Source organism: Typopeltis vanoorti, chromosome 9 (assembly GCF_054136105.1).
Source record: "Typopeltis vanoorti isolate ZY-2024b chromosome 9, IOZ_Tvanoo_1.0, whole genome shotgun sequence".
Classification (NCBI taxonomy): Eukaryota; Metazoa; Arthropoda; class Arachnida; order Uropygi; family Thelyphonidae; genus Typopeltis; species Typopeltis vanoorti.
Window position 1 is genome coordinate 107,019,079 of NC_143557.1, and position 24,792 is coordinate 107,043,870.

General features: G+C 34.3%; 1 protein-coding gene across 1 annotated transcript in view; it reads right to left on the minus strand.

Annotated features, from left to right (window-relative positions):
* Positions 1 to 24,792, minus strand: part of LOC150103393 (pancreatic triacylglycerol lipase-like) — a 60,025-nt gene that overhangs the window by 30,392 nt on the left and 4,841 nt on the right. Inside the window, exons 2-4 of the mRNA XM_090398358.1 lie at positions 11,523 to 11,773; positions 4,594 to 4,740; positions 1,660 to 1,768 (exon numbers count right to left, since the gene is read on the minus strand). Coding sequence (XP_090254484.1) covers positions 1,660 to 1,768; positions 4,594 to 4,740; positions 11,523 to 11,773 — 507 coding nt within the window. The remainder of the gene's footprint in view (positions 1 to 1,659; positions 1,769 to 4,593; positions 4,741 to 11,522; positions 11,774 to 24,792) is intronic.

Genomic DNA, 24,792 nt, shown 5'->3' on the forward strand with positions numbered 1-24,792 from the left:
TATCACATGACATTGTGCTTTTGTTAGACTAACCATCAGTCCTAATCCAAATCACGAAAAGTAGCTCTACCCTGTAAAAACATCCCCCCCCCTTCTCCGAACTTCATTGGTGAAATCATGCACTGTTGTAGGTAACATTTAATTGACACTTGGGACAAAGGTCGAGTTTCAGTTCTCCAAACTAAAACTCGACCTTCGTGTCTGAACAGAGTATATATCGCTCTAGTGGTCCATCCACAGAACCTGTTTGCACTGTTTATGCTTTAAGAACGATAAGCAAACCACTCCAAATGTTACTTGGCGGACAACGACTGTATACAGTTCTCTCTCAGCATAAGGTGATGTATTCGAGGACTGTAGCCACTTCAACTCTCGACAGTCTCTGTCGGTCAATTTACTTAGTTCTGCTGGATAGCTTTTTTAGCGTACCGCCCTCCCTCTGTGGTTCATTTTTTACGACAAAAGATAAGTTTTTTGTCCAGAAATTTAGATAAATCCACTGAAAAAGAAGAGAAAGGTGGAGCATTGTCGTAGTAGAAAAATTAATTTCCGGTTCTGTACTTGAACGTATTCACCTTACATGGTCCCTGTAGAAGGGAGAACATCTGAATAGAAAAAGTTCATAGTCAAACCCTTAGGAAACTTAGTTCTTAATATGCAGTTCTGCGATTATAAAAAAAATAAATAAATAAAAGGTATGGAAAGCTAATGAAATACGTGAGTGATTTCCTCTTTGAAGCAAGTGTTAGCGTCCAGAAAATTATGAATGCTCCTCTGGGAGATTTTCCCAGCTTAAAGAACATGGTGTACTGAATTAACTTTGCAGTCTACCTAGTTTGTGGGGAGAGAAAATATAAATAATAAACTATAGGTTTTACAAGGTATTGCTTCTCAGTAACATAGCACTTAACCTTAAAATAAACGACAGATTCTACTCGATCTGCACTACGCAGAAGAGCTTGTTACTAGTTGTAGTCACGTCGTCTGGGGAGGGAGGAATAAATGAAACTTTTTGGGAACTTCGCGAAGTCGACCTCTCAACGTATCGAGGCAGAGTGTGAGGGCTCACCGCTATTCAACACACTATTAAGCAGGTATCTCAAATAAACCAGCAACTCAGTGTATGTCACTAGATTGGAGGAAAAGTATACAGTAAAATAGTAACAATAATTGGAATTATATATCACTAGATTGGAGGAAAAGTATACCGTAAAATAGTTAGGATAATTGGAATTATATTATTTAATAAAATACAGATTCGTGTGTTTGAGCGGCTCTCAACGATTTGCGAACTCTTGGCTATGAAAACGTTCAATAAGACAGAAGTTTTGACTCCAAGTAATATATCTGATACCAACAGATGCCATCTTCAAACACGCGAAATTGTATTTTATTAATTTTAGTCACTATCATAATTTTTAAATGTATCAAATTATAGTATATTTAGCTTCGTATCAATTACATAAATCTTAACGAGTCATTTTTGCTTTACGAATTTAGTGCTTAAACTTGCTGGGATATGAATGAAAAAAAAAAAATCAAATATTTCCTTTCAATTAGAAGGATTAAAAAATACTTTTCGCATCCCATCTTTGGACCGAAAGCTGACAAATTCAGTAGTCTACTTAAAAAGAGTAATATGATGTTTCCACAACTTACCAGTAATTCTTCCAAGATTCCTAACATTTGCTCCAGCATATCCCGCAACATGTGACCCCAAACTGTGACCTAAGATGTGAAATTTTTCTGGGTTGGCATTAAAGGTGGTCTAGAAGAAACATAGATTCTAGTTTAGTACATCATATTATCATTATGGAGCAGTTTACATAGGTTGATGGTCTATGATCAGCCAGGCAGTGCAGCTAATGTGTACCATCAATATTGCAATCTATTATTTATCTTGATTAATGGCATCATGAATAAACTAAAGACAAGCACGGAATATTTCGTTACAGATTAGTAATAAGGATATGTGAATACTTTATCTCATGACTACTCTTCACAGAGTTTTAACTTCACAAGTTCGGCTGGCTACAATGTCAGTTTTATTGAAAGGAGAAGATTTGTGAAATACAGCATTAATACCATTAGATGGCTCTTATGTTACACATTACACCTGAGTATTCACGTGGTTCGTAGAAAAGTGTGGGCCGTTATGCATACATATTTCGTAATATAAACTTATATAATTTAATTTCCTCAGAGAATAAAGAAAGTAGGAGAAAAATATATATTTAAAGCTTGCTTTAATGCACTTTTAGATGGTAAGTGATGTTCATCTCTTGCCTGGAATTAGACCATCACCCTCGTTGTAAGCCTGAAGTAGCTTCACAAAATTCCGTGTTTAGTCTTTAGAGGAGTGCTCCATATTATGTGGAACACATAATGTGAAATCGATTATCAGTGTTCCAGATTCCATATTAGCCGTCCTAGTTGGCCAAGTAGTTATCATAGATGCTACCGTGGACATGGATGTTTGTGATTGTCATTAAATGAGAGATAAATTTTATCATTTGGTGGGAGATCACCATCCTGCTTACTGGAGACCTGAAGTGGATTGAAAAAAGCTTCATGTTCGTCTGTATAGCAGAGTTTCCGGACTATGTAAAAATAAATAAATTATACAAAAAATTATTATTAAAAAAATCCTTGGTCCACTCACAATACTAATGAAGTAAAGGTTTACTAAAACCTTTCATGGGGGGGGGGGGGTCAGATAAAAAAAATTCTGATATTTAAGTTGAATTCTCTGTTGCGCGATTAAAAGGAATATTTCTATGGTATTTAAATTCCATTGTCTATGTATTACTTAAGTGTCTCATTTAACCTGTTTTGGTCGGGGGGGGGGGGGTATAAAAACCTCTCTTAGAGTAAACCATGATTAGTCGCTGAGTATTTCTGTAAATAATAATAATTGAAAGTGGATATAAGTAATCAGATGGCGAATAGAATTGAACGATTCTCCAGCTGTATACAGACGACTTTTTCAACGTAGCAAAATCATTATACAGCTTAGAACAACATGAAGACACGCATAGTTCCTTTGTTTCCCTACTGAACTAAAATTAATTATTGGTATCCAACTTCATGGTGTTATTTTTAAATATCTTTCTCTACTAATACCGGAGCTTTCGTAGCTTAGTTCTGCAACGAGATACCCTTGGGTTGGGAAAAACCTGGTTCGAATACCATCTCATAGAACCTTCATATCTATTCTCTTAATCTAAGTTCAGTTAACGGGTCTCATACAGAAGTTCAGGATTTTGGCCCGGAAACTCAAGTTTTTCATACTGCAGAACAGTCAAGCCGGTCTGGTCTCATAACCATTAATATCCCGATGATGATAATGATGAAGATGATAATCTTCTACTGTTAACCGCATCAGTAATCTGATTGCGTTTCGGTATGTTTCTGTGGCCTTCTGAGATGTAAATAATTAGATAGCATTAAATCACGATTTTTCCATGAGTATCCGATATTGTAATACAAGTTGTACATACTTATTAGGGCAGCAATGTGCTTCAGTGAATAACTCTCCTTTTTACTCTTTTCTTGATGACTGATAGTGATATTAGCTTCTTGGATCAGAATAGGTAGATTCTATGTATATTGGATCATATAAATTAAAACTGGAACTTGTTATGTTCCAACACTTCAGATTTTCTTGTTACAAGTATACTAAAATATAAGTTTAGCTAGGTACTGTAAAGAATTTTTTAAAAAAGTTGTCAATTTAAAAAAAAAAAAAAAAAAAAATCTTGTAAAATGAATATGAACAGCCAATACTCAAGTACTTGTATATTTTCCTATATTTGCAATAAGTAAAAATAAAAAATGAATGTTTAAAATGAACACAGATTTATAAGCACTTTCATTTCGCATGTAAGCACTTCGCATTTCCCTTTGAAGAAACTAGCAGTAGTCGCACGTCTTGATAGCATTCCATTTTCTGGAGATGTGCATTACCTGGCCCTAAACCCATTTCTTCTGCTTACTCATTCACTTCACCAACTTTTTTCGAGAAAGATATCAATGGCGATAATGAAAGGAAGTGTATCTTCAGTGACATCCAGTCCCCATCTTGTGATACTTCGTTAAAAATTAAACAACTAGCTCTTAATTTTTAGTTTTATTGTTTCCCTCAAACTCCTCGACAATATTTCTGAATGATTAAGTTCTATTTTAGCGACCTCTTTTCCAAGTTTTTGTCTTTTAATATTTCCCCTAAAATTTGGGTACAATATCAAAACGTTTTGTTTTTCATAGAAAATTTAGATGCATTAGTTAAACAGAAATAAAAAAAAAATGTCTAGCGTGATCTTTTGGTTCTCTCCAAATGACTGAATAGCATTATCTTATGACTTTTCCTCCAAATCATAAATCTTTCCTCTGAGTGTCATTGAGTCAGATTAACTTTATTAGGCGTACATATATGAGAAGTCCACATTTTACCTTGGCCCGTATTTCTCATCCAAAGTAATCAAAGTATGCAGTTTTTACCAAAATAGTGACATGTCACGAACCACGCATGAGACAAAAGAAGTCCATGCTTGTTTTAATTTATTGAAGTATAAAGAATGTCGTTCGTCTTACCTGAAAAGACTTTATGAGAAGTGCTACTTCCTTTCCTACTTTTTCCGCATTAACCACAGCTTGCTCGTATGGAAGACGATTATAAAGACTCCAGTCCACTAGAACGATGTTATAATCTCCCTGTTTCAAAAATGCATTCTTCATTCTCTGCAAAGTGGGAAATTTAAATTCCAAGCATTACTTCAGGAATGAAATAGTTCATTTAGTATTAGGATAAATGTCATAAATTATTTAACTTTGATTTCATTTTACTGTATTTTACATCTTGTCATTTTACTATTCTCGTGGAACATAAACAACACATCTATTACATTAATAAAATAACTACTCCAATAGTTTGTTAATGCTTTGAGAGTGTGCTCCTCCCTAAATACTCTAAACATCAGCTTTTTAAAATATGCTTTTATGCCATTATCCCACCTTGGCATCTGTCCCGGTGAAGAATGAGAAATGTTTTTAACTAAAAAAGGACGATATTGCGTGTTGTGACATTATTACAAGCTTTTTTTTTTTTTTTTTTTAGTATCTTTGGAACAGTTATTCTTGAGAGAAAATAAACACAAATAAATTTTTTTTAGCGGTAGAAAGCGCTGCTGCACGCATTTGGATTCCATTGTATTCATGCGCCCTATTGTTATTCCTAGTATTGTTCTCATCTGTACTGACGATGTCCTAAGACACTTAGGACGAAATATTTACGTATTAAAAAACCTATTACTGTGGTTTTACGTGTGTTTATTTAGACATAAATAAATATATTCATTATTTTTATTTTATTTTTGACGTCGCTACATATACTTCGGCATAATTTATTTGCGACTTGATTTTTGTAATTCTTAACATTCTCGATAGTCTTTATTTTAGATACCAAGTGTTACTATAAAAATATTACAGTTAATAAGAATTTAATTTACTCCGTGTTTTATCCTTAAAAGCATATTATAATAAGATCTTAGGTTGGGAACAATGTTGCGAACATTTACCAGTGAAATATTAAGATCTAGGTTTAATATTAGATAAGTGATACTTCATTTAACATTTGTTTCTTTCTCTGGTTAAGATATTTGCTGACAAACATTGTCCCTGATGGAAATACCTAGGCGGTTGTGTTGCTGATAAGTTGCATCTATCATACTGTTGGCAAGGTATTGCATCCAACTGAAGTCTGTTTTTGTGATATAACGTGTCCTCCGTATACCTTTACCAACTGGTGATAATTTTCTGTTAGTGTAGTACATGCACAAATTTGATCACTCTGCGTGCACTTACATATTTTTTTTTCTAGTCGTTCAGCCATCTTTTAACTGGCGTTACTATGCACTGCCCATGTAATTCTCGTCTTGACAAGAGGAATCTTTTAATTGGCGTTACATCTACGCAGTGCCCATGTAATTCTCGTCTTGACAAGAGGAATCTTTATATGGGCTTTTTCAATTGATGGTTAGTTAGCTGATCTCCTAAGGAAGTAGCAGGGGTTTTGTTCTTCTGGAAACTTGAGGTTTTCATCCCGCGTACAGGCAAATTAGCCTTAAGAACAAGTTTCGGACATTAAACTGTTAGTGGTGGTGATGGGCGGTAGATGGCGTTGATGGTAGATGTGTAGACCGTAGTAGGAGAATAAGTCGTGGGGGAGACGGTGAGATGTGTGGCGAAGTGCCCTCTCGCGATGAGTCCTTGGACTCTTTGGAGGCGTCACGTAATAATAATATGATGCTATGTTTTACGGAGAAACAACAGACTATTCTCTCTCTCTCTCTCTCTCTCTCTCTCTCTCTCTCTCTCTCTCTTTTCGTTCATATCTTTTGAACAAAAAGATCCTCTATATATTATTTAACGAAAACAGCAATTGAAAAAAAAAAAAACTTTTAAATAGATATACACAGTATCTCTTTACTGTATTCGCATTGAATTAGGTAAATATTCAGGAAAGTAGAAAAAAAAGTACACACATATATTCAGTTTGTATTCATTGATAATTAGCCTCCAGATCATTAACCAGCATTAAAAGATTAAGTTGACAAATTATAAGTTTGTTTTAAATAATAATAATTATTATTATTATTATGCCCAGAGCCGTATGGTGGCGTGTGCGAAGTGTGCAATATACACAGGCGCCGAAGAAGAAGAAGAAAAGGCGTCTAAAAGATGTCAAAAAATATGAGATAAGAGTTTAAACGAACAACGAATGGTACAAAATGGTACATATAATTATGAATGTACGTCGTCTTCCGTTCGGACCCCTTCAGATTTTCCCGGAAAGGAACAAATAAATTCTGAAATTGTATCCTGGACCCGATGATATCAGTGTAATTTTTGATTAAAATTTACGAAAATATACCTAAAATAGTTCTTCTTTTTTTCTTTTTTTTTTTTTGATGTATCATAAATCAACTTATGATTAATTGTTGAATTCCGTGTAAAAAAAAATTTGTATAAGCAGGACTAATCCGTAGGTAACATTATACTGTAAAGCGGGTTTTATTTGTTTTTCATATCCTGTTCGTTTTATTCACACTATATTCAAAAAAAAAAAAAAAAAACTTTTTTGGAAAGGTGCCGAACATTAATCACACACACAAGAAAAAGACTAGGCGCCGGCGCTGATTAAGCCTATAATATTGATATAATAATATTAAATAACAGTGAAGTAGTTACGATACTTACGTATCAACGTGCATAGATACTAAAAGACTTATTATCTGAGATTTACATGGGCACATTAATCATATGGACAAAATTAGTTTGATGAGATAGTTTACCGCCGATTTTGAGCAATGTTGAGTGTAGCGCAGGAACGCTGAGGCATTAGGAGATCTGCCAATGACAGACTCTTTTATCAGTTGCCAGCCGGTTTGGCCGAGTGGTTAGCGTACTGCTCCCCAAACAGCAGATCGCGAGTTTGAATCCGTCCGTGAGAATGGATGTTTGTTCATCGTCCAGTGTGAGACCACCTCCCATGCTTATTGGAGGCCTGAAGTGGCTTGAAAAAGTTCCATGTTTGGCCTCTAGAGCAAGGTTTCCGGATTATGAAAATATATATATATATAGAAATATATATATAATAAAAATAGAATAAAAAAATCCTTCACGCTGCTAATGTATACAACCTTTCGTAAGTGGGAACCATATTATAAAAAAATAAAAAAACGCTAAAAAAAATTCTAAATGCTTATATGCAATCGCCAGATGTATGGACACATGCATCCTCTTGCTTTCAAGAAATTTAAGAAAAACATCATTCTATCCAAAAGAATGAACAACACACTGTAGGGAAGAGATAGGGCAAGGTCACTAGGCAGGACCGCGCCAGTAGTATCCGGCGCCTGTGTGCAAAAATTTAGTTGGCGCCCTTATCCCTCCCCCCCCCTCCAATAAAAAAATCACTTTAAAAAAACGTTGTTTTTTTTAAGTATTTCCTCCTCTTTGGCGCCTTTACTATCCTGGCGCCTGTGGGCGTCGCACACATTGCACATATGGCCGGCGCGCCCCTGTCACTAGGCCCAGTCAGACTATTTGAATCCTATCAAAACCTTGTTGGTAGAAGGAGAGCATCAAAAATCGGAGTTAGTGTTCATTATTTAAAAGAGAGAGAGGGAAGCTTTCATTCATTTCAGACTATTTCATGCCTGATACTGTATTTACAAATTCCAAAATAAATTAAAATGCCGAAATATGAAGATCGACATTATTATTTTTGCAGTTTTAGAGAATAGTTTAACTGGAAACACACGCGAGCGCGCACGCACGCACACACACACACACACACACACACACACACACACACACACACACACACACACACACACACACACACACACACACACACACACACACACACACACACACACACACACACACACACAGAAACGAACGGCTAGAAACAAGTTCCCAAAAGTACTGGAAATCTGCTATAAAAACGCTTCCAGAAGAGAAAAGCCTAGACATGTGGGAAGAAGAATGGAAAACATCACAAAACGGATCAACAACAAAAGAATTTTTTCCTAGCATCAGAAGCAGACTCCGGCTGAAACAAACACGCCATTTCTCCAGGTTTAACCACACCACGCTACTAACGGGACATGGAAAACTAAGACACTACTTACACAGATTCCACATCCTGGAATCACCATCATGCATTTGTAGTCCACACATACTTTACGACTGTCAGCTATTGGACTCCATCCGGATGCCCCTAATACAGCACGTCATCACTTCCAGAGACAAGTGGCCAGTGTCAAAACGGAGACTTATCGAAAAGTATTACATAGAATTAATTAAATTTGCCAATAAGATCAACTTCCAGTCCTTGTAATCGAACATAATTACTGATATTGTGTGAATTATATAGTGTTAATATATGTATATATAAAAATATAAATGTAAATAAGAAAATTGATACAAAAATATAAATACAAATGTTAATCAGTACTGTAAGCTGCATGTAATATAAGCATGTATGCAATGGAGCATGTAGGAATAAATTACCTCTTGGTAGGGTTACTATTGGGAGGAAAACGCAAAAAAAAAAAAAAAAAAACATACAAACACACGCGCGCGCGAAGTACTTCTATAGTGGGAGCATTACATTTTCTTATATTTACGACTTAAAACGCATCATCATCATCCTGTTACTCCAACAATAGATTATTAAGATAGGAAAAACCAAACTTAACCATCTCTTTTTATATTCCTAGTTTTTCTTCGTGACTACTGGTCCAGATTAAGGTTTTAACTGTTTAATCCTACTATTTTTTTTCCGAGCTTTTTCCCCCTTTTCGATAGGGGGAAAAAGCAGAGGTTCTTTCACACCGTGGTCTTTATCGAAAATATTCTTGTTCTTTCAAAAAAAAAGTAGAAAATGACTGACCTGACTCATAATCTTCAATTAGTTATTCAACATCGAATTTTTGATGAATTTTTAAAACTAATAATAAATCAATTATTACTGAATATGAATATATGTCGCAGAAAATTATGTCGTATGTTCAAATTTCTGTGAAAGTCCTGCCTTTCTGAAACTTAGAAGTAGGTTGTTATATTACAGATTTAGTATAAGAATAAAATGAATAAAGGTAACACTAACTGATGAAACGTAATATAAATTTGGGTAAATTTGGGTACATTAATTAGTTATTGATAACTTATAACAAAAATTAAAACTTATACACACTATCAGATGTATTTCCTTGCGCTAGCTTTTAGATTTAACTTATTATTTTATAGCAATATGTTCTGAAACTATATTGCTTTGTTTCTTTATTAATATTTTTTCTGTCTTGCCCAGGGATATAATATTCTTACGAACTGTGAAGGAAATGCAACCAAGTTTAGAGAATTCAATCTTTCATGGCAATCTCTAAGAGCAGACATTGTTTTAAGCTAAAGAAAAATTTTACATGTTTAGGACTTATAATTAGCAGCGCACTGTTTTTTGAAATGATTAGAAATATTGTTCCTCGTAAGACTGAAAGCCCAAGCTTTCAATTTGGAAAAGCTCTGAAACTAAAGTTTTTTTTTATGACAATAAAAAGTCAATGCTGCCATCCTTTTACTCAGAAGTGGCTCAACATCAAAAACGAAACAGGTGAGGTTTTATTTTTAATTAATTTGCGATTGTTTAGATGATAGTGATGTGAATTATGAACTATTTCAAACACAGTATCTCAACTGATTTCAGTAATACAGCAGTGGCGCGTAAATCATTGAGATGAATTTTCCCTTATTTCCTTTTTTTATTCCTATATTCGTTTCTCGTGAAGCTTTTCGAATGGATTCCTTTCCACCGTAAGCTGATATTTTAAATTTTAGTTGATCTGACCTTTTAGAGCCTTCGTTTTATTTCCATAAATCATAAATTGCATTTGGTTTTTCCAGTAATGCTCCTAACATTATTGCTAAATGCAGTTAAGATAGCAGTAAACGTAGTCGAGACAAATGAATAAATCCTTTTCATAAGGAATTCAACTTTATAAAACCAATAGAAAATAAATTCCAAATTGCCGATTTCAAGATAAAAAAAGATAGATCACCCAAATTAGGAAAGAAGAATCAAATACTTTGTCCAATCTAATAGATTTGAAACCTGTGAAATTCGTTTAAACATTTGAAAAAATACTTTTAATTTTTAATTTAATTTTTTAAATAGTTAAATATTTTTTCTGTCTTAAATGTATGTCGAGTACTCTGATTTATAAATTACAACAAATGTACAACATGAAATCGCTCTTTTCAACATTCAAATGTAAGTCAGTGAATAAATGGTAAAACATGGTACTAGAGAAATAAATGTCTATCAGTTTTGAATATAAATAACGAAAAGTTCAAAGATGTGAATTATTATGAATTATGTTTCTGAAAATATTTTAAAAGTTAAAAAAAAAATCCTAATGTAGATTTTTGTTTAATTAACTCTAGCCTCCTGCCTAATTTTATGTTATTTATTTTGCCTGTATCCCATCCACGAAATGTTGAATCTGCTACAACAGTAGCAAAGTGAATGGGATCAAGGGTTAGCTGGATAAGAATAAATATTGACATTCGTATGATCATCTGTAAATTATACTTTCTGGGATAGGCTGATGGACGATTCTTGTTCTTAAGTGATTATACCAAATGAGTACGAATAGTGACCTTATTGCTGCTTTACATTGCATAGTGCTGCCATCTATCGAAAAGTTCAAGAACGCCTTTCAAGACTGCCCACTATATGTAGGTAACATAAATTTATAATCTTTCGTGGGACTGATTCACATAAAAATGATGATTTCCAATTCACTTTAACATTGAAATTTTTCAGTACAATTTTATTTTTATAATAATTAAAAAAAGTGGTGATCTATAAATAAAATGATCGTTTATACATCACCCACTCAAGACCTACTTTAGAAAATAAAGAAATATATATATATATATATATATCAGTAACTTACGACCATCCATTCAGTATATCCTTTACCCCTGTCTAAGAATCCATGTATTATCACTTTCGTTTCTAAGTTCGCATCAAAGTGAGAATTTCTTATAGTGCTTTCGTCTTCTGGAGTTAGTATGTCATAATTATTGCGATTTTTACGTGTAAACAACCGAAATTTCGTCCCTGGAGCTGGAACGTCGCCATCTTCGGTTTCTCTGGATAGATACTGATTTCCAGTCCTTCGTCGCCCTAAAACTAAAGACGCTGCTATAAAATAAAAATAAATTAAAAATTACATTTCTGAATATTATGTAATTGATATGCTATGAAAACCCATATTCATGTTTTATTTTTAAAAAAGTTGCATGGGAGCTGAGAGAAAGGCTCTTATATCTTTCTGTCTCCCTCATATGTGAGTGTGGCTTAAATGTTCATTCATTTCTTTTCTTATTTTTCTCATGAGCAACTATATTTTTCGTTTTCTTTTCATTTTGAAATCTTAAATAAATAAAAAGCAGTCAATAGTGAGAATATAGCTCTTAATGAGTCAACACACTTCGATGCTGTTTATGCTGTCTGTTCATTATAAAGACAATTAGAGCTAAGGTCGTTTGAACACTAATCGGATTAAGGTCCACAGATTAACAAGGTTCAAAAGCAGATAATTACCAGAAACATACGTGATAGGGACGAAGGAAGGGAACTAAAGAGATGCTTTGGCCCTCAGGTTTAACCTAAATATTTAGATTAAATATTTAGTTACCTTGCATTTGTATTTAGATTAAACATGCGCGATCATCTTAGTTAAAACGGCTGCTTGAGCAATTATCTTTCCTGTTTACGATAATTTGTTCACGTCTTAAGAAATCTAAGATATCTACCTGAAAATAAGCTGAATCGCTGATAATGTACACATATTTTCGAAATACCCTTCAACTGCTGTTGTACAGCAGTTGAAGGGTATGGATCTAGTATCTATAGTGCTATATACGTTCCTTTATATTCTATAATGAACGCTCAATCACTTCTTATAGCGTCTAATGTACCTCATTGGATGCTATATTAATTTTCTCAGAATTCTTATATCATTGGTTTCTAGTCTTTGATTAACTTTTTTTTTTTTAATTTTCAACCCAGTTCTGTATTCCATATGTTAAAAATGGTTTGAACAAGATTGTATAATTTTCACTTAGGTTTTTTTTTTTTTTTGTCTGATTTTCTCTTGTTTTTGATAAATGTTCAGCTTGCTTCTGAACATACCAGTCTTACTTTAAATTATCTATTTTCATACTTTTCATCTTCATTAAAAATTGCGCCCAAATAGTTGAAAAGCTTGTTTTGTAGGTTCATTACTGAGAATGCAGTTAATGTTAAAAGTTCCTGAAGACTTGTTGCAGATTTGAGTATGACATCTGTGTAGAGTAAAGAACAAAGTTTAGCATTTCATATGCTGTTTAACACTACTTTCCTTAATGATGTGTGTCATCCATATAGATTTTAAATAACAGGCTAATGGGATCATACATCTCTGCCTTACAGCTGATTCCAAACCATCTTCTTGCACATCCTTCAATTCTATTCTTCGATTTGCAGCTTTATGCACAGCTTATACTTATTATAAACTTGTAAATAATTACAATGTAAATAGGTTTATAAATAAATGTAAATGGATATGATGGCAGCCCTACTTCGATTACTGGAATTCGACTATACTATCTGATATAGCCTTTTGAATTATACAGGTAGCTACTGTAAAGCATTTCTTACTGCAGTATTTAGTATTTTAGATTGATTATCATCTTCAGCTGATTCCTGCAGATCAAATTACTAATTACTTTTTCTACCTCAAATATTGATCTGTGCTCCTGACGGCATTCCTGCTGGATATTTTTTTCCAGTGTGTTCTATCATTTGTTATCTTATTTAATAATGAGAACTCTTAGTATTCACAATATTTACTTTCGTTTTTATCATCATTTTCATTCATCTCTGATTCCTTTTGTAGTGCTCTTTTTTACAACTTCTGTAATAGCTTCAAAAACGTTTCATAATAATTTTCTTTTATATTTCTTCCAAATAGCTTTATTCTTCTTCGTTGGCCGAGTGAATTAACGCTTTTTTCCTGATTTTGTTACGTTGTCCTCTAAGTTCATGCTTCCAGTTTTTAACCATTCTTTTTGTCATTTCAAATATTTATATTTCAGCGTACCATTTCACATCTGAGAATTGTACGACCTTGATTCCTTTCAAAACTTTAGTACCCACTTTTCTTTTTAATCGGGTACCCATTTTTATCCTGTTCACGCTATCAGGATAAACATAAAACTTCCTATTTCAAATTTCCTGTACCCTCTTGTCTTTGAGCAATCAATTTGGAGTCATCACTGTCAACAGTGATTTAATCGATAATAAGATTTTTATTTTTATTATTATTATTATAGTTTAACAGTCACAATAGGTGCTCATATTAGTAAAAATCATCTTGAGTCTGTTAATTAATGGCTTACAGACGTTGTGCATTGCAGTCCTTTAAGAGAGAAACACCGACATCAATTTATTGACGTTCTCATACGTCAAAAGCATGCGTAAGCTCGCAGTTTGTCGTCATTCTGATCACGTAATTATTTCTTTATAAAATATGTAATGGCTAAGGAAAGAATCTCACTATTACTTCAAATATAATATGTATTATGTACATTTTCCTTCTGTGTTTTTGTCTACTCGGATCCAAGAAATGTATTTAAATCATATTTATTATCAAAATTGTTAAGGAAACAGAAAAAGAAAAAAAACAAACAAACTTATATCCTGTTTGCATCCCTAGTTCTGATCTTTAACCCTGACTTCATAGAAATTTCTCTTCTTTTTCCCCATTCTGTTGATGTTGCGCGGTTTTTCCCAAGTCTTTCCACTGACAAACAAACTGGGCTCTTAGTGAATGAAAGATGGGTGCTGATTATTAACACCTTCTTAATTTTCCTTTTCGTATATTTTTCTATTTTCTTATTTTATATATTTTTTCTTATTTTTCCTTTCTATGAGTAATTTCCGTTTTAAATACAATTTTCGTTAGTTATTCTTTAAATTGCGTTTTTGGATTTCAATGAATTTTATGCGTTTCTAGAAAAAGAAGAAGTATCTGTTATTTATTCTGCGATTGCTGTCATCTTTATTTATTCTTCATCTTTCATATCGTTTATTTTTTTTTTACCACAGTGAAATAAGCATTAAAAACAGCTATTTCCCAGTACTTGTATTTTCCAATTGTGTAACTTTTATTAGCTATCTTGCGAATCAAACTAACTCTTAACGAACCAGATTAACCCTAAGAGTGTTTCTCGACTGATGTTTTGCAGAACAGCAGTGCTCCGAAAACTTCTCAAAAAAAAAATAATAAAAGGTGGATGGCACAATATTTTTAAATTTAAACTAAAATACATTTTTTTGTGTGGCAAATATAAAAAACATAACATTTTTCTATTTGTGTTTTTTTAACCCAAACCGATAGTTTCCAAAGAAATTGCAATTTGGTACTATTAAATCATTAATAATACCAAACTACAAACGTCTACAGTGGTGGGGGTTCTCATATTCAAATATGGAATATGTGGATTTGCGCATCTCATTATAATCAGAACTGAACAGAAACCCATGCGTGTGTTTCTACCCTCAGTTTTGTAGTGATATATGAAACTTGTGCAAATGAAAGACTAGAAGTTACACACCACTAGTCACTTGAGAACTGGCTGACAAACGCAGTTTTATTCTATGAGCAGAATCACTCGGTATGAATGATTAGATAGATGGCCTGTTAAGCATATCATGCGCAAGAAATCCAGCAGCAGGAATTTCATTTATAAATTTGGCCAGAAACCCATGATTACAAAACCTCAACACTCGGATACGACTATAATGGTATTATTATCACAGTATTTTCGGATTGGTTGGACATAAGGTATTCTATACGATACTGAAAGTCGTTATTCACCATTTTTGTCCGATGAACTGGTCTGCATGCGGCAACAATCCGTGCGACTCTTTAAACAAGATCGAAATTGCCTAAGTGCGAATCGAAATGCGTTAGCGAAAAGGGGGGGGGGATGATAAGAAATTGGTCAGCAGGTGCTCGCCTGTGTTCTAATACTTCACCTTTCTAGTAATAATGTATTGTCCATAATTATCCTGTTCTATGGCGAAGACGAAGACTTGATATTATCAAATCCTAACTGGTATTACTGCGTGAGTTCTACTACGGTCGCTTTTTTTTTTATGTAGGATTGAAAAGCGAGTTTCTAGGAGACAAACTCTACTGACATTTACCAAAGGTCGACTGACTCAAGACTTAGTATAGAAAAACATTTCTGTATTCAGTGACTATAATCGAATACATAACGATTCTTTATTCTAGTTCCCTAGTTTTATGGAACCAGAAGTGTCCAAAATACGCTTACATGAATGAGAGTCCTATTTTTTTTTTTTTTCCGGGCTTCACTAAAAATTTATATTCACTCCGTGTTACAGACAGTTTTGGAGTAATCTTGGAAAGGCCTTCGTCCAGCAGTGGATCGACAATGGCTGATGATGATGATATATGACTAAATAGTAAGCATATATATACAATATATAGACCTAATTAATAAGCGCGCGCACGCACACACACACACACACACACTGAAAGGGGGGGAGCAGTGGCGAAGTGAAAAGATAACTATTTCATTAAGGTTGCATGCATTTAATACTGGGGCCTTGTACTGGACTCTGCCGACCTTGGAAAGTATTCATTTCCTGAGGAGAAAAAATGTCAATACCGGTTCTTCTCTCTCCCCTCTATATATAGAACCGGTATATATGCATAAATATCTTCATCATTTATATAGATGAGTATTAATATCCTTGCCCAATAAATAATTTTCTATGTATTATACTTTGCATATAATTTTTCAAATATATATGCGTGTGTGTATATACTGCAGTATAGACATACACTGCTTGGAAAGAAGTCAACAGACACCATACCCATAATGTGATGAACAAACTGTCATGGCACCCACCTTAATAAGCTGTAGGATCTCCTTTCTCTGCAACGACTGCAGCAATCCCACTGAACATATTTTCCACAAGCTTACGATTGCGATCAATGGAAATTTTGGATCATTCTTCCTGTAGGCATGTAATGAGGTCCTGGACTGTTGTGAGGGTAAACATCCCTTGTCCTCACCCAACACTCCAGTTCATCCCACAGATGTTCAATGAAGTTGAGATCAGGGGGCCCTATGGAGACCAGGCAAGTGTAGTGACGTTCTTGTCTACAAATCATGCAGTTACAGTAGCAGCCTTATAACGGAGCATTGTCTTGTTGAAAGAGACAATGGTCAATTCCTTACAAACGCCACAAACTAGGAAGCACTGCAGTGCCCAGGATGCTCTGATACTTCTCGGAGTTCGGTGTTCGTTCTGGACCATTCGATGGCACCGCATTTCCGAATTTGATAGTTGGGGTTATGACCTCTGGTAAAAGATGTTCGCTGGGCATCCGTCTCTCTCTCTCACACACACACACACCGTCCATCTGCTCGGTAGAGGGTGTAGCGTGATTCGTCGCTCCATAACAGCTTTTCAGTCTTCCACATACAACCACTGAAGGCGACGCTGCATGTTGGTTTTCTGGTACTTTGGGGCTTGGATATTGCGGTCTTACAATGTAAACCCATGTTGTAAGACTCGGTTCTGAATATTTTTTGTGCGGATTCGTGTTCCAGTCGATGCCCCGAACTCCACATTCAACGTGTGGCGGTTTTCACTTATTATCGTATTACGTAGCACGCTACGGTCACTTTCGGTCAGTCTGGTGGGTCGTCCACTGCGAGTAACACTTGCAGTTGACTCCCTGTGCTTCCATCTCAGTATGGTGTCACTGATTGTTGATCTAGGATGGCCCAGTTTGTCAACAGTTTTCCGAATAGATAAGCCTGCAACATGGCATCCTATCCCAACACCTCTTTCAAACTCCATCAGTTCCCTTCCAGTAACCATTTCAACCGGAAACAGTTGCGCTGACTTGGGAGCATAATATTCCTCCAATTTTTGCCGGCTACAAACACGTACGTGACACGATGCACCTTGCCCACGAGGGGTGGGGGGGGGGGGGGGGTCCGTTGACGTCTTTCCAAGCAGTGAATATGTATACATACATATACATGTGTGTGTGTGTGTGTGTGTACACGCGCTGCCTAATTTACCACCAGTAGAAAAAAAAAAGAAATATTCCTAAAGGTCATCACTCGAACTCGTATAAGCAAATCATTGAATTTGTGGTCTAGATGTAAATTCGATATTGCATTGCTCATGTTGTTTGCGTATTGTACGTTTCTGAAGTTTCACTTCGATCTGTATCAAATGAATTAATTCCTTCTACTTCTAATTATTGAATGATTAGAAGTAGAGTAATTTTACATTCATCTGCTGCATCGTACTTCCATTCTTTTAATATCGGATGTTAAATGGAAATTTCTCAAACTTCGCTTGCAACGCTCTGAAAAAAACTTCGTGAATTTCATATGGGTTGGAGAGGTTTAAAAATTGGAAATAGGCTAAATATAATAAATACAAAAGTGAACGCTTATTAAAAGGAAACGGTCAGAAAATTAATACGACTACATAGAATTGAATGGTTACTCACGTAGATGGTAAGTCCTGACTTGAAAATAATCACGGCTTGAAGAAAGTGCTTCTCTCCCCATTGACGAGTGAGGATTATTAGTTGACGAGAAAAGAAAAAAGAAAAAAATAAGTCTTTCAATGTAAGTGTCAATTTTATTTCCGTATTGTGGATTCTACGTTGTCTTTTCCTTCCTTATTGCGAATGTTAGAGCATGTGCCTTCATTACAAACGCTTGTTTTGTCGTTTATCTTTGATTTTATCATAATGGAATACAACCAGTAAGATGATAGGATACGCATGCATCTTTTTATTCTTGAAGAGCACTCAAGCATATCACGAAGTAACCAAAAAAAAAAAATTTTTTTTTTCATGGAATATGCAGAATGTTTGAAAGTTGAGAAAGAAATATTACAGTTTTTTATTTATTTTTTAAAATATATTTTTCAAAATATATTATTTCTTTATATTGAATCTATAAATGCAATCTAAAATATTTTTGATCGGTTTCTTAGTTGTCACTGTGTCATTCGACATAACAGGCCCTTTCCGTCCTCCAGTTTTGGGAAGAACCGTTTTCCGAATTCAGAAAACCCACTAATGTTCTTAACGTAATAACGGTTTTATTTTATGGGAGTTTTTATATACTTCTTTCTGATGATTTTTGAATATTTATTCCTGAACATTTGTTTACAGTGGTACAGAAGAAATTGTTAGACTTTTCTATGAGCGAGTCGAGACGATCATGCTCATTAATAAATATTAAATGAACAATGTATTACTGATAAAATTTATGTTTTTCTTCATATGTCATTGACTGATAAACACACTAATATATAAGTACTTTTATTTTGAGTTAAGTTGTATTATTTTTCATTTAATTTGTTTCTAAATTGTTATTTATTATATTCTTAATTGATATAAATCAATTGGATATTAAATCCAGCATTATTTCAAAGCCTCATAAATGCTAAATGCGGTATAGGTTTACAACTTTCTGCGGGTAGGATCGATAAAAAAAAAAAGTATATTAAACTATTTAAAAGTTTATCCACGTTAGCTGCCTTTGAATAATCGCAAAGAAAAAGTTCGTTGAAACTCGAGCGGTCTCAGAAAAATTTTAAAGCAATGAATGAAGTCTTCTAACTTTCAACCTTGTAGCCTTTCTTCTGTTTCATACAACTTGCCATTTGCTGAATTTGATTGTTCTTAGACTTTTTAACCTAATTCTGATGTACTTCAAAGCTGTGTTGTTTTTCTTATTCTTCCCCTGTTTTGCATATCGTGACTCTCTTTCATTGAATGCAAGCCCTATCTAGTTTTCAGCAACAGAAGACGAACGTCGTGTTTCTCACTTAAAAATACCATATTACGCAAACATTTAACTCACGAGCTAGTAATAAAACTCAGTGCAATATTAGTTAACACAAAAATTAGTTATTTTCGTATGTTAAACCAATTTCTGGTAATCGCGTTACTCTAGTCTCTCGATTTTAGATTTATTGATTTATGCATTTATATTTACAAATTTATAAGTTGATTAAATTTATAAATTGTAAACATACTATAAAAGAATGAAAGAAAACTTCGTTTTGTTCATGGATAAATTGTATTAGGTATCAGTTATACCTCGCAAAAAATATTCCATGTTATTTTCTCTTATTTCTTATAATACCCAGATCTATAGACATTGTTTTCTCGGGTTGGCTTACATCTCCAGCGTTTTCTGGCACAGCCAATCTCAGCATCCCATAAACTAGGTGTTTGCTCAAGACATTACTTTTCGCCTGCAGACAAATGCTGACACTATATATCTCAAATCCAGCCATCCTTGAACACTGCCCACACGTGTGAGATGGTGCACCTAAACCAGTGTTTCTCAAACTTTTTTCGACTACGGACCACTTCACAAATCTTGAAAATTTCACGGAACACCTTGGTTATTTTGTAATGTATAAATTAATAATTAATTGATAACTAATTATTAAATAATAATTAATTAAACGTCAATTAAACCATCATTAAATTCATTTGTGCTGACAAATTAATTTAAAAATGACAAATTCCAGAACTTCTTGCGGAACACCTATTCACCCTCCGCGGAACACCAGTGTTCCGGGGAACACAAGTTAAGAACCACTGACCTAAACCATTTTAAGAATGCTTGATGCTCTCTAGAAGAGGGTAATCCGGTTAGTTGATGATCCCCCCTCCCCCCACTCTTTCTCATATAGACTCTCTGTTTCTGCCTATGTCTCTTTAATAAGCATATTCACGGACAGTATCCTACTTTATACGTAGGTTTCTGTGATTAAGCAGTTCTTTGGGAAGGTTTCTGTATTGAGACCGCGTTGTAATATAAATAAGGAGTTTATTAAAAATAAGCAATTAAAACTAGACAAGTTTTCGTGCGTCGTAAGACTTACATCATCGGGGCAGTGGTAGTATGATGTATGATATGTCTTACGACGCACGAAACTTGTCTGGTTTTAATTGCGCATTTTTAATAAACTCCTTATTTATATTACAATGTAGTCTCAATACCGAAAACTTCCCACAGTATTCTGCTTTATCAGAACACTGTGGAAGTTGGTTTTCATTAATACAAACCAAAGTTTCTTTCTCTTTCATTTAATCTTTTCTTTGGAATAACTCCCTTACTCCGATCTCAAAAGGCTATTCAAGAAACGTGAACAAACTCATTTTCTTTTCCCTTAGCATATCGCTCCCTTACGATGCTGAGTTATAATGAGCTTTGCAGTCTTTCGTGTATGAGTTTGATATATAATCTAGCGATGGATGTATAGTACACTGAATGACCATTTATTAGGAACACCTCCCCATTTAGGAAAATAGATAGTTTCTGAAGACGTTGCGTCACCTGGCTGCAGCTTACTATGTAAATCAGGCAGGCAGACATCCGCCTCTACCGTTTTTGTCTGATGCATCAAATGGATAAAAGGCGTGACTTCAGTGACTTTGAGCGTGGTATGATTGTTGGTGCCAGTAGCTCACGTCTACTCTTCTGGGCTTTTCATGCACATTGTTTATGGTGCACTACCAGCAGTGTTGTAATAAGTGGAGAACTTCAAACCAGCGGTAGTCCTGTGGACGGAAACAGCTCATTGATGCACAAAGTCAGAAAAGAATGCAAGGATTATGAAACGTGGAAGGCCACAACCAGTTAAATCGCAGCTCAGTACAACTGGTGATGGTGGGAATGTTTTCTTGGCACAAGTTAGGTCCGCTGATACCAATTGAACACTGCCTGAATGTCACAGCTTATCTTAATATCGTCGCTGATCATGTTCACCCATTCATAGCTGCAGGCTGCAGTTTACCCATTGTCAAATGGGTATTTCCAGCAAGACAATGCGTCATGCCACAAAGCGTGTATGGTGTTGAAGTGATTCGAGGAACATGACCTCCCAGACCTCAGTCCAATAGTGCATCTTTGGGATGATGTGGAACGAACAGTTGGCAGCAGCAATGTGCCACCATCTAGTCTACAAGAACTGGACGATGCCATTATGAGAGCATGGACAAACATCCCAGAAGAACATTTTGGACACTTAACTGAATCACAGCCACAGGGATTAGAGTCCTTCCTTAAAGTAAAAGGGGATCACACTCTTTATTAAATGCTGTTCCTAATAAAGTGGTCACTCAGTATTTATATCTACACACCATATACTCTATAAATGGCTATAATAGTGCTAGTAAAGCACTTGAAGAATGTCTTCATTAAAATCGATTAATTTCTTTATTAAGTGACTGAATTAACTGCGAACTATGAAATGATATCGTACGATTTTATTTTCAGAACTTTAGACTAATAGGATAATAAAACCTTGGAAAAACTTCTAAGCATGTTGTCAAACAGGATCATTTGCATTATCTACACCTTGCTTACGACAAAAGCACGCAATCATCAAGGCTACATTGTAAGTGATATTGCCTAACAGGGAGGAGTGACAGTTTTCATAGAAATTTCTTTAGTTATGAATTATCGCATGTATACATAATAAACATCTTTTCTGCATGTCTTCAGCTGAACTGTCATGGCATCATTTTTTTTTTTTCGCCATCATAAATGCGGTAGTATGAAGTCATCCAGCCGAAAAAATATATAATTGAAATAGCCATGAAACATCACTGCAAAACAATACTTATTTCCTGTTTATTCAGTAGCAGGAAAGAAGTGTCTTTGCGATGATTTCTGGTTATTCAGGAGCTTGTGATGCCTATGCCAACTTAACTGAATACTAAAGGAATGATTTCTCACCAAAAATAAAATAAAACGGGTTTTCAACGGTTCTGTTCTTGCTGCATACTAAAATTAGTTGGAAAATCATTATGCATATGTAATTTAACAAAATCTGATGGATTACAAGATGATCTATGTATACATAAAACCACATATAATGGAGGCGTTTCTTTTCAGAAAGAAGCATATTAGTGATAAAGAACACTAAAACCTGTGTTGTTCTATAAATCTTCTGGTAGTCCTCAGAGACTATAATGTAAATACTAATATTACTCAGGACCGTAACTAGAGCAAGGTGAGCAGGATTATAGCAAAGCAGGAGAGTAATTTATATGCAAAATAAATCTAAAATAAATAAAAAATAACTTAAAAGTTTTTAATTTAATCTATTGTTTTTTGAAGAAAAGATATCTAAATAAAAATTAAAAACTAAGACGCATCTGTAGCGGAACAATTTAGAGGAAATGTCTATTTAGGTAAAAAAAAAAAAAAAAAACTTAGTTACGGCTCTGCTAATAAATATGAATACGATTTCCTTATAACCTATTTAATTGTTTTTACTTAATGTTGAAACATGTTTATTCCGGCCAGATCTGTTTGCTAATTGGTGGATCGTTTATTGTATTACGATAAAAATGTTCGATGAATTTCATTATATAATATAATTCTTAAACCATAACATATTTTTGTTTAATTCTAAACTTTTACGATGTTAAAACAGGGTTGAGGACAATAACAATAAGAATACTTGGAATCTATTATTCGGCGAGATTTAATTTTTAAAAAAATACGAAAAGTAAAAATAATTAAAATTTTTTGTTCTTGTAATTTACTTTTTTTTTGCTCTTCGAATTCGGCAGTTGCTAGCCAATGTTATCCGCATAATTCATTTCAGATTAACTGCGAAACGACGGATAAAGTATTTATTGCTATTTTTATTAACAATGAAAACGTTGTGTGTGTGTGTGTGTGTGTGTGTGTGTGTGTGTGTGTGCGTGCGTGCGTGCGTGCCACATAGAGGAGATAAAATGCCAACTTACAATGTTTCATTGATTTCGACTGCACTTAGCATGTTTTTTTTTTTTATATATTATTCATGTTAAACTTGCAATTTTTTTAGTTTATTTCCAAGAATGGACTTTCTACTTGTCTCACGTATTATTTTTAGGAAATCACCTGGAATAATAATAAAAAAAATGTGGAAATAAGAAATCGCGTATCTTTTGAAATTTTTGCACATACCTCTCAAAATGATTCGAAGTGAAAAATCTTGCATTTCATAACCTCTTGATATGACAATGAACTTTATTTGATACAGAATGTATGTGATATATCATGTTACAGGATGAATTCAGAATTTTCTTTGGTAAATGAAATCTCTTTGATAACAGTGGATGTGTTATTTAATGTATTATTTGATTGTAGGATAAATAAGAATGAAAACTTTATATCCTCGGTTTAGTTTTGCATTAACATCATCGCAAGTTCAATAATTGATAACTGAAAATAAAAGACATGCAAAATTTCCTTATATATATATATTCCGATTTGTAAAAATGTGCCAGACCCAACATAGAAGGGACATAAGATGCGGTCAAGTGAGTGCTCACCTGACATCACAAGAGACACATACTGCTGTGAGCGCGTCAATACATCAAGATAATGAAGTATATATGGAACAGTTCGTAAAACAAAATTTGTCCTTTGATTACAAATAGAGATTCTAATCCCTCAGTGCACGAGTAACATTTCTAGATCTTTTCAGCTGAATCTGCTTTACCATATCGGATGTGGGTATCAAGGATTTTTTTTTTTTTTTCATTTTTAAACCCTTCTTCCAAAGAGTTAACAGATCTAACACACCTATCTCATGCAATGTCTTATCAGTCTTATCTTGTTAATTCTAAACAACGTTTGCTTCTATTTTTCTTTTATTTTCACCAGAAGACTCGAGTTCATCGAAGGTGTAACGGCGTGAACTACGGTAATTTCCTAAATTCATATTTTATACATTTTACAGCTGACTATGTGTTCGGATGATGTCTGTAAGGTGGAAATAACGCCAGTACTACAGCACTGAGTTAGTTGATCTCAGATCGACGACTAGCTCAGTGCTGGGGGGGGAAAAAATTGAAGATATCATACACCCTCTGTCCAAAAAGAAACCGAACTTTTGAGAGAAAATAAAACACAGGCCAATTATAATTATTCAAATCATTTATTTCAATCAATATACTATCCCTCAGATTCGATACAGCGTTTGACATGATCAATTAATTCGTTAAATGCGTTTTTTATATCGGTTTTTGGGATACTGTTGAGGGTCGTGGTTACTGCCGCTTGAACGTTTTCAATGGTGTC